Raw genomic sequence first — 12,519 nt, forward strand, 5'->3', positions numbered from 1 at the left:
AAAAAGATTCTGCAGATAAACATGATCTTCAAACTCGTCTTCGTCTGCTCCATCGTCAGATTTTGCATGCCGTAAAGGAGAAGAGGGACTGTAGTTACAACCCCCTTAGTATCCTTTCATAAATGTGTATACAGTCATTTCTTGCAAAACATGCTTGCAAACAGAACCAAGTTTTGTCAAAGATCATATCAATAATTATCCATTTTGAACACTACTAGAAAAATCTCTATAGCGACGGAATTGCTATGAAAATTCTGTCGCTAATTTCATCCTCTAAACTACTTTCCGTCGCAAATTTCCTCGCAAAATCGTTTGCGAGGGAATTTGTGACGGAAAGTAGTAGTGAGGATGAAATTAGCGACGGAATTTCCATAGCAATTCCGTCGCTGTACAAGTTTTTTCTAGTAGTGGAAGACATTCTTTATCAACTTCATGGTTTGAACCTTACATTTTTTAGTCTCAGGCACGTTTTCTCCGGTCAATAAATGCCTGACATCATTGTTCCACCGAGCAACTAATGCCATTGTCAAAAAACTGAAATTAAATTATCACCAATAGAAAATTCCATGCAAGCACTGATATACGATATTAAAAAATGAGGGTAATTGTTATAAAAAAAAATGAGGGTAATTTGGTAAATTCAGTTCAGATTCCCATTAATAATTTACCATCAACCAAACATAGCATCAGTAAAATTAACCCAACTTTTCGGAGAAAATTTTGAGCTACTAAACACTTTTTCATTGCTTTTCCGGGGAAAATATTTTCCTACCATATTCCTAGAAATATTTTTTTCCCGGTAAAAATAATATTTCCTGTATCAAACACCCACTTAAAGAAACATTGCATGCAATGTGGTTAAATTATATAATTTGCCACAATAAAAACATGTGGCTAATTATGTCTGAAAATTTTTATTAGCCACATTCATAAATGTGGCTAAATATATAATTTTTTCTCATTAAAAATATTTCAAATTTAATAAATCTTACAATAATAAAGAAAATAATATTAAAAATAGCTCAAGCAAAAGTAGTAAACACATTAAAATATGAACCAAGCTCCAAACCTTATATCATTGAAGAATTTATACAAGACATCAAGTCTTCAATTCATATAAGCGAATCAATTTTTCTACATACAAATATTACATAAGGAAAATAATTGCCAAATAAAACTATTCAGAAATTTGGCATGGATTATCTGTATAAAAAATATCTTATTTTATGTAACCAAAAAAAAATTATTTTCTTAGTTCCATTAAAAAAAATATCACAATACAATTTTTTCATATTATCCTTCCTAAACTTGTTCTTGTTTGCGTTGCAATCTTTTGAAGCATTGTCTACCCCATCACACCTGCACAGAAAATATTAAACTTTAGCTTGATGATAAGACAAAAATCAAACATTTAGCTAGCTCACACATGCAAACACAAGTTTATGCAGTACAATACAATCATTTACGACCTAGAAATATTTCAATAACGATTAAAACTCCAGTTTTCTTATTGCAGATATTAACAACTAAACCAAGCTTTCAAGTACTTAATACAACACTCCAGTGTTCAGTAACTAAATGTGAATTTTCAAAATTTAGTTTGAAATATATAAAAGCAGTATAACTATCAATAACAAAACGACAAGCAAACGAACAAATAAGCATGGAAGTTTTACTTTTAGTTTTTGCATCTTCTCTTGATTATGGAGGTTATCCTCTTTTTCTATTCCTTCTAATATATTTCTTCTTCTATCCATAAACCAAAAGGATTAAAAATCCCCTTCACATTATGTGTCATATACACAATAAGCTCTTGGCAACCATGATCAAATAAAGAAGCCAATATAATAAAGAAATTGAGATACATCCACGAGATCACCTACTGAATGAAAAAGGAGCAATCATCATGTGGCTTGGCCAATTCAAAAAATCGGAGACTCAACTTAATTTTATTTAACGAAAAAAAGAGTAAAAATACAATAACCTAAGCAAATTCGACTTATGTGAAGAATGTTCTTGAAACAGAATAATGAAATGAGGATCCACCAACATAAAATCATTATTTGTATACAAATTTTCAAAATTTATAAACTATATTGTACAGCAATACTCGAGTAAAAGAATTTAAAAATTACCAGAAGTACTAGTGAATGACCACTTAAATACAAGTGTCCCAATAACAACAATAGAAATTGATAACACCACAACAAATTTGCTGTAACTTTCACCAAAAATGTCCAGCCACCTTTGAAGTATAGGTTTATTCAGCTGTGCTTCTTCAGTCAATTGCACAATTCTGTTGAGAGTTGATTCCTTATATGTCTTTGTCACCGGCGATTAAATAATTTTTTACTTTGTGGGAAGTTCTTAACAAAAGCACACTTTAAAGAAGACTAGCATCTATTCATAAGCTAGATTAAGTTTTGAACAGGACAACACCATTACTGACAAACTAGCAGAGGAACTGATCTAAGAGGAGATTAAAACTTACAGTAGGTGAAGATGAAACTCCTTGACTATGTGGATGTGGCCCCTATATTTTACAAATATAATTCATAAGATAATGGGGGAAATTTCCAACCAATCAAGCATACATAATAAAGGATTAGAAGCCTCTGTTATTGCCCATTTTATATGCTATAAATTAATTGCAAGTCTGAAACATTAAGGATATCAGAGCATGGAGAGGTTAATTACAGCAGAGATGCACCAACGTATAAATTACTCTAAAATTACCAAGGGCCATGGAAACAACGAAATCACATCTCAGTATATTCTTAACTTCTGTGATCCTTATTGATCAATTTTAGTATGCTATAAATAAACCAATTCATGTTCCAGAGAACGAACATATGTAACATCCAATTCCATTTGTAAAAATATTCTACATCACACATTTGACTTTGATTGATATTCTTTACTAATAAATATTTTTTACATCACAGTTCAATTAATAAGTATTTAAGTTTTATTAATAAATATTTTTATTGGGCCCTGAACATTTTATTTATTTATTTATTATGCCCCATAGTTTCCACTAGTTCTAAAATTTATTTAATATTAAAAATAAAGAATATTTAATAATTATTAAACTGCAACTTCAAATGGGCAATTGACCCTCAAAATATGAAAATCGTGAAAAAAAAAAACTCATCTTAAAAGCCAAATTATTAAATATCTAATAAACTTTCTTGTGCACAAAATGTTTAAAAATACTAAATTTGTCTCTCAAATGAATAAAAATATTTTGACTTTTAAATTTTATTGAGTTAAAATTCACAATATATTTTTTGGTAAAAATTCACAATATATTTTAAATTAAATAAAAACATCCACTTTCTTACTTTTACAGAAACGTAAGGTCAAAATCTTTTCCAAAATGCAATTACTTCTACCTTTCAAATAAAAACTAGATTCAAGTGAAAAATTAATATAATTTAATTTTTATGTTATTCTCCTCATTTTACTACCATTATCTGGTCGACACCATGCAGACATGAGACAACATTGATAAATGTAGGGTCACAGGCTACTACCACACTTATATGAAAAAAATCGGATATCTAAATTAGCACACAAAGTGAAACATTGACATTCGTACTTAATCATATCTAGAAACAACTTTCATTAAGCTAATCAGTACACAGAATCATTATACAAATAGCAATGTTTAAATATACACTTTATAATCAGCACAGGTAATTAAGGAGACATATGGCATACTTGAAAGCTTAACCCCATCACCGGTTTAAAATCAAAAAGGTGTGGGCCAGCTTCTTGGTAAAGTTCAAAATATTTACTAATAAATATTTATTAGGAATACTGATCAAAGACGAAGACGTAGAACACTACTATTACTATAGTTACAACTTTGACAAGGATATAAGCCAAACGTACTCATCATTCAAGAGAAAATTCAGTATCTCATGGAATAGGAATGCATACATTGAATAATTTTTAATTGCATCAGAAATAATTTTTTTTAATGTAGTAATTTTCTTGAATGAACCAAAAATTGATCAAGAAGATGTCAAGCATTGAATAGACCAAACAAACATACAAAGAAGAAACACATGAAACTAAGCTGAAGTCTTACATATTTGGCACATTATATGTAACAACCAACCTCAGATTCAGGTACAGAAGGGTCTTAAATTCAGAAAAAGTTTGAAGGAAATGAAAATATACCTTGTAAGATCCTCTGTACCCTGCTTTAACCAAAAAGTTTGAGAGTTCAAAATGCTTGTCCACCTCCTGACAGTACCATTCCCAACATCTCAAGTTACTATTTTTGAGCTCCAAGCCTAAGTAATGAATCATAATTAAATATCTCTCAAAAGAATGGGGACAAAGGCTATTAATAAATGAAAGCAATGAATATTACTACTAAAAATAACAACCTGGAGAATAATGCCCCCAGATATCGTCACCGGATAAGAAAGGTGACAACTACCTACTGAAATTAAAGTGGGCCAGGCAAGCAAAGCAATATAACATCCAATGGGAGCAAATTGCTATAAGAAAAGAACAGAAACAGACAAATAACAAATGGATGATGCATGGCTCCACCACGATGAACCATAATGAGCCTAACCAACTCCATATGAATTCGAAAGAAAAAAAGAAGATCTAACGGAACCTAGTTGCCATTATAAACACCATTTCTTTTCCTCAAAGAAAGTCAGGTCCGAAGCAGAGTTCTACCGTACAAATACATCCCCGAGGAACCTCCTAAAGTCTATAACCTTAAAAATTGAGTTAAAAGTGGTTAGAAAAGGAATATGATACAAGGCTAGAACTTGGAAGCAGAAGCAATAAACTCATTAACAAATATACTATGTAAATTTGTTAGCAAAGCCAAATTTGTATAATCCTCAATATGGGTACCTTAACACGACATAAACTATTAAGGCTAATATAATAAGATGGGTGCCATCAAATTAAGTTTCTTAAATAAATATGTCTGTCATTAACAGGGTAATTTCTTGGCATAAATATTATACCTAAGTTGTCCATTGATATAATAGATATCATATACAGCAGTAGTAGAACCCTGATGTAACAAACTATGTTTGCCAAGTCAGTTGTAATAGTCTTACATAAGCAGGTAGGTGCTTTGCACAAGACTAGAAGATAATCCGCTCACAAAATTTCCAATTAGCATTACTTCATCATAAGGAGACAGCAGAGAAACGGTGGATATAATATGTTTATCATTCATATATTAATACAAAACAACTTCAGCATTGAACAATCATAAAATAATAAAGAATAATAATCCACAATTACAAATTCATATATTAGCTAAAATGTAGCACAACAATTAATTAGACAAACTCGTTCAATTCTACTGTACGAAGGTTTTTCTATTCCAATACAAAATCATATTGTACACTCCCTATTTCCTAAGCACCGAGTTGAAAACATTTTGTTCCCAATATACATAAGTGGGTGGTTTAGGCATTTTATCGAACACAAGTAGGCAATTCACCAAATGGTCTAAACTAAGTTAGGTTCCTTCATTTTGTTTCCAAAAAAATGATATAACAAAGGAAAAGTGAAGAACTGAACTAACAAAACCAGAATTATGTTTTTTCTTCTTTTTATTATTTTGGTTTGTTTGGCTAAAATCAAATCTGGTCAACTAATAACCATATATAACGAGAGAGAGAAAGAGCACGAATGCATGAAGATTAACTGAATTAGCTAATGATAAGTTATACGCACAAATTAAGAAGATCAAAATCGAGAAATGCAAGAGAGATAGGGGGAGTACCTGAATATGAAGGAGAATGATCGAAGTGAGAGAGTTAGGAATAGACACTAGATCTGCTCTCAAAATCCACAGAAACACACGAAAGATAAGAATAAGAACAAAATACTGCAACATTCAAAGATCTATATATGCCATATAGATTAGAAAGGTTGCAGATCAGAAAAGTCACTGTAGCAAAGAGAACTCCAAGATTTGAAGCTCAATTGCAAGCATAATGCATGATAAAGAAAGGAACTGAGTTCTAATTGAAGCTCACGATTAAGAAAGGAAAAGAGTTCCAAGAACTCTAGATTTTGAGCTAAACATTAGGGTTTATCGATAATACAATAGATAGAGGTGAATAAAAAAGGAAAACGTTTTCTATAAAAAAAATTAAAAGAACTAAAAAATAGTTCCGCTACATTTAGAAAATGATGTCGCTAATTGGGAGCATATTCGTATTTTTCTCAACATGTAAAAAATGTGGTTAAAATTATGTGGCAATTGGCCGTGTTTTTTGTAGTGGCACCCGAAATTAGCTTCGTTGTCATATCTTCGCTTCCATCATATAATGATACTTATTTATTAGATACAAAAGCAGTTTTAGATTTTGAATTCCTTACATAATTAATATAATAGTTAGATGATGGGTTATTTTTTGGTTTCATGTCGTTAAATATAATGGCTTTGGTACACAGAATCAAGTATTTTGTTGCACAATGGACCCAGGATATCATCAATGTAATCGCATAATACGGATTGGATTTGAGCTAAATTTTGAATTGTGAAGGATCTCAAAAGAAAATATAGAAACAGATTTTATAACTAATGGTGAGATACAATGAAGAGAGTGAGCAGGGCCCAGATATTTATGGTTTGAATCATTTTATACCACATGTTGATGTTGTGCCGCGCATCTGTACCCACTCAAGGAAATTATAGGAAATGAGATAATTAGGAGAAATTCAAAAGAATCAAAACAATAAAACTTTCGAGGACTAGCATTATCTTTGAATAAGAACTATTCGATAGTTAAATCTTGATTTGTATTAACATCTACTCCTCGTAATGTAGGCTAAGAAAATTTGATATTATGGCCGATGTATGTTGGGATTCTTTCAATTTAACAATTTAATTAATAATTACAGAGATTCAATTCAGTGTTTCTTGTGCAGTTGCAATTTATGAGTTATAGGAGAATCTTAAAAATATTTAAATTTTATTGTAGTTCAATTATAATTTTTTTAACCAATTAAGTTCAATTATAATTTTTTTAACCAATTAAGCTCTATTGATAGGAAGGCGTGGTGAATCTTCACCCCCTTAATCTTGTCTCTTGCTCTCAAGCATAAAAAGTTGAGCAAATGCGCTTCTCCAAAGTCCCATATGTCAAAGATATGTAAATCCTCTTAAGAATGGCTTAAATAGATGAAAGAATTCTTATTTTGGGTAAAAATCACATAATGGGCCATAATTGGATCGTAAAGTGGTGCTACTTACAACGCGCTCTTCCACTAACCTAAGTGGTTGATTCACTCCTTCGTGCTTACTCTATGTCCTTCTAGATTCATCCTATCTCTTATTCAACTCACTTTACCTACAAAAATAACATAGATTAATCAAATATGTCAGAGGAGCATGGTTAATGTTTCCTAGCCAATTAACTTGAAGTTTTCATGCTTTAGGCTTGATTTGAGAGTACATTATTGGGTTTAATGTCTCTTATGTTATAGAGATAATCTGTCCCCTACACACACATAATTAAAAAACTGTGCGAGGCCAATATTTTTTTTTGCTCTTCTCTGTAGATGATCCCACATGGACCCTATACATTTTTATGCGCGTGTAGGGGATAATGTTATTTCCTACAACATGAGAAATATCAAACCCTTACTTATTATGATTTTAGTGTTATAAAACAGGATAAACAATTACTATAGTGGGTTGGATTAACCACCCTTCAGATATTTCTCACCAAAAAAATAATGTAATGTTTTTTTTAACACAAACATCCAATATATATAATCTAGCAAAATGTTAACATTCTTTCAATTTTATAAACAATAACACTTAAATACAAATTAAGTTCCTAAATACCTCCCAATTACGGACAAACTTTTTATTTCCCTAATAGGAACGGATTTTTTCCGTCCCTAATAGGGACGGATTTTATATTTTTCGTCCCTAATAGGGATGTATTTTTTATTTTCCGTCCCTAATAGGGACGGATTTTTTCCGTTCCAATTAGGGATGGATTTTTTCCGTCTCTGTTAGGAATAGATCTATATCTCATCCATAATTTTGTCTCAAGTTGGGACGGACAATGTTCTGTCCCAAATAGGGACGGAATTAGGGACGAATTGTAGAAATAAAAAATATTTCATCCCTAATTCCGTTTCAAATAGGGACAAAATATTTTTTCATCTCAAAATTCATCCCTACTAGAGATAGAATTTCATCTCAAAATTCATCCCTACTAGAGATAAAATTTATTTCATTGCTAATTTCGTCCCAAATAGGGACAGACTGTCTTTTCCGTCTCTAGATCCGTCCCATTTAGAGATGGAATTAATTCCGTCTCTAAATTCTGTCCCTAATTCATGTTTTTTTAGTAGTGCTTTACCTGCTTCGGAAAATTTAAAACATTAATAATAATTTAATAATATTTTTAATTGATCAACTAGCTGCCCATACCTTAATTTCAATTTCTTCCAGTAGTGGTTTTCTTGAATTGTATGTATGATGATTATTTTAGAGCTGTATTTTATGTACATATGACTTGGCAATGTCTCTCCAAAAACTTTATATTATATTTGTCAAGAATCGGTTTAGGTAGGCTTAATCATAAATGTATGATTTGTCAAAATTCTTTTCATATGATGCATACAATAATTAATGTATTTGTGCATAGAAAAAATGGAAAAGGTTATATTTAAAAAAAATTTGTTTACACACTACATTATATTTTATTGAACAGACGTAATGTAATTTATAAATTTATATATAAAATAAAATTATCAATATAATCCTGTTCTAAAAATATTAATAAAATTACTTTTATTGGCTAATTACATTGGTCTAATTTAATGTGCGGGCCATTAAGATTTAAGACTCATAAGAGGTCTCCTAAAATGAGACTTTCATCTACAAAGCACATCTTACACCTCATATATTAGGTGAGTGTGTTTGCCTCATAAAAGTGGGGTCCACTAAAACAAAATGGTTATGGCTAGTCAGGAGGGAATCTTCCCATCTATTTATGGGGAATATTTTTCTCCTTTAACAGTAGAGAAGAGTTGTCTCCTACTGAGACAAAAAAGTGAGACCAGCAATTTAAAAAAAAAAGTAAAAACAAAAACAAAAGCTTGGCACGAAAGTCGATGTATGTGTAGGAATAAAATCTTGTCTCATGTGAAAGGAGAAAAGCATTTCCCTCTATTTATACACCTCTTTCGCCCTTGAAAAGGCACCTTCCACCCAAAATTTTCCAGAGTTGTTATGCTATAAAATTGCCACCACAGAGCCACCGTGGCCACATATTCTCCCTTGATTCTCAGTTTTCGCGTGAGACATTCTTTACGGTGACTTCCATTTAACGTGTTTGGTTGAAGTTTTTGGTGGAGATGTCCATCCATCTGAGTTTGGAAATTGATGTTGTCTTTATTTGGCAGAGGGTTTATAAAAATTTGCTCACTAATATATTTTGCCTAGCAATTGAGAATCAAGTGCAAAAAAAACACAAAATGCACTGTTAAGGTTTACCAACTTGAATGAGATATTTGCATAAATAAAGTGAGAAAAAGTTGACAAAAAATTAGGACAATACTATCCTTTTCTAATCCAATTTTTTTGATAAAATTTTTGCCAACCAAACAATTTTTTTTTTAAATTTTCTTACCAAACTCATTTTCCTACCATATTCTTAGTAATTGTATTTACCTAGTAAAAAAAATATCTCCTCTACCAAATGCCCTCTTAGATCTATACCTTTGTTTCATAAATCACTGTTACATTGAGATATTATACCTGGAAACAAATCTTATCTTTTATCGCCTAAATAGTTCAGCCACTGGAATCCCAATTCCATGAAAAATAATTTATTCTATAATTAAAATTAGCTTTTTCCTTCTTACCAACGTAGTCTCTTGACAAATAGCCATATATAATGCAGATTCTGGAATGCTATCTTCTTTTCCTTTTGGATCAAAATGTTCTTAAATATGACCTGATTGAAAGAGAGGCTATAAAAATGTTACAGTTACAAAAAAGCTACACAATATATCGGAGTGGAGAGAAACAAAAGTTTGACATAAAAACCCTGCACTCTGATTCAGTTCAGGAAATATACCAAGATGTAAACCAGAACAATGGACACGTGTCTATGCGTTTCACCAATGCAATTTTTGTTAAAAGTATCAAGTATCAACTATCAAGGTTACAGTTATTACAAGAGTGGAAGTGGAAGAAACTAACGATAATGGATATGAAAAATATTCTTGTAATTTCATTCTTTCCGATTTCACCCTAAATGTGTACAACTTCATTGAGATTCTGTTACGACCCCACACCCCCAAGAGAGAGCCATACCCAAAAGATTGGTATATGGGTGAGAGAACCCTTGGATTTATTAATAGATTTGAAGTTTTTGTATCTTTAGATATGGGATTCGTAACATTATTATCCCTTTTAAGGGCCGATGTTCACGGTGGCTATATTATATCGACATTGATCGAGTGGTAGTCCTTTTTTCCTTTTGCGGCTTTACTTATTTATAAGTATTCAGTACAATACTCCATTTTTTTTGGAAGGTATGACACTTAATTCAGCTTATTGGTAATCTTTTCTGTGAACTCATCTCTCAATAAAAGCACCAAATCTAAAGGGAGAGCCACCCAAAAATAAACTGTCAATGAGTGGGAGAACCTTGAAGTTATTAATAGATTTGAAGTTATTGTATCTTTAAATGTAAGATTCGTAACAGATTCTAAGTAAATTCTATCATATAAATAAATTACTTAATTGTGGCCTAGTTCACTGAACTGTAGTGCACCATTGCTTCTTGTCAAATGATACTAATGAAGTAAAGTAGTGCCAGCATATACCACAAAAGTTTAGATTTTATGATTTGACTATTGAAAAAAAAACTTCAGTAAGACTTAAATGAATAAAATACATGAATTCAAAACATTGAATATCAATATCAACTTCATGCATGATTGCATGACTTGATTAATTCTAGCAACCTTGAAAACAAGATCAATGACCTCATGGAGTACTACTCCATGACCGCTTTGAACTTAGATCTTCAGCAAGCTTCACTTTAGACTGCACCAATTATTAATGGCAGATATATAACAAGTGCACTATGCTGAACAAACCACTCAAGTTAATAGTATATGCGATCAGAAAGTTCAACAAATAATACATTTTTCTCATTAATCAATTTTCAGGTTCAGGCAAAGTCTCTTGCAAACCTGGAAATGGTTAGATATTTGTAACTACAACTGTAATATGAATATTCAGAAAATTAAATAATGTAAAAACTCTTGTCAAGCACAAAAAGTTCTATAGCAGAGAGTATTACTTGAAGATGATATTGCTTCGGTAAGCTTTCTTTGAATTTCAGAGTAATCACTACCAATCGGATCCTTCAAGGAAATTTATACAAATGAACATTAATAATCAGTTTTAGAACCAAAAATAATCATTACAATTACTGCATGCTTAGTCACAATTAAACAAACATGGTACCTCTAACCGTATAGTGTGCATGAATCTGCCATCTGTTTTGGTGGAAGTACTACTAACCACGTTAAGCCCTTCTTGAAACAACATCTCTAGCACTCTTGACAAAGGAAACACACACTTCCTGAAGCTATAATTGCACATAATCTCAATAAGGCCTCCCGGTAAAGGATGAACAATAACAAAGGGTGGAAGATGGGTAGTACCAGAGCTTCCACTGTCAGGGCTTTCAATAGCACTCAAATTAGATACTTTTATTAACTCATCCCTCTTTGCTTGCAATTGCTTCACCTTATTCCGTAGGTGGTTGATGTAATTCACAGCCTCATTCACGTGATCAGAATTTGAGCGCTTTCCCTAATGATGGTCATCAAGATTTGCAATAAAAGCAACCTATTGGCTAATGGTTTTCAAATAATCAATTACTGTAAACTAGGCAGAAAAAAAAAAAGGCATGTCGTGGGACACAAGACTCCCCTAACTTGTGAGGATAAGGGTGAGAATTGATTGTAAGCAATTTTATCCTTACATTTATGCAAATAGACTGTTTTTCATACTCAAATCTGTGTTATTCATGTCACAAAGAACAATCTTATCGTTGCTTCAAGCAGAAAAATAAATAAATAAATAATTAAATGCTTTACCTTAATATATTCGACAGGCAGAAGAGATCTAAGGGTGGTGCAGAGATCTCCCATCTCTTGTCTTCTTTGTCTTTCTGTCTCCTTATGCATCCACTTCTTGTTTTCGTCCATGGTTATCTTTTAATCTTCTTCTCCCCAACTAGTAGGTACTTTCTCCATTCCTTTTCCTAAAATCACTGCATCAAAGGATCAAACATGATCTGATGAGTGATGATCTTCTGGGGTTGTTTGAGTGGGGAGGGAATAATCAGCATAATGAAAACTAAAAGACCAAATCTTCAGTACTTGGGGTGTAAAGGATTCAGCATAGTGTACACTATCTTTTGGGGTGGCAAAGATACCAAAACAAGAAAATCGAAATATATTTGGTTGTTA

The 12,519-nt window shown here is 31.8% G+C and overlaps 1 protein-coding gene across 1 annotated transcript; it reads right to left on the minus strand.

The window, feature by feature from the left end:
• Positions 1-11,479: 11,479 nt before the first annotated feature.
• Positions 11,480-12,255, minus strand: LOC133303141 (transcription factor bHLH126-like). The gene is made up of 2 exons (XM_061503020.1): positions 12,145-12,255; positions 11,480-11,857 (listed from the first exon to the last, which is right to left on the minus strand). Exons 1-2 carry the CDS (start codon positions 12,253-12,255, stop codon positions 11,480-11,482), a joined length of 489 nt encoding a protein of 162 aa, XP_061359004.1.
• Positions 12,256-12,519: the final 264 nt, after the last annotated feature.

The sequence above is a fragment of the Gastrolobium bilobum genome, unplaced genomic scaffold (genome assembly GCF_033153095.1).
Source record: "Gastrolobium bilobum isolate Gb01-03AN ecotype WA unplaced genomic scaffold, APGP_CSIRO_Gbil_v1 utg10336, whole genome shotgun sequence".
In the NCBI taxonomy this organism is placed as follows: domain Eukaryota; kingdom Viridiplantae; phylum Streptophyta; class Magnoliopsida; order Fabales; family Fabaceae; genus Gastrolobium; species Gastrolobium bilobum.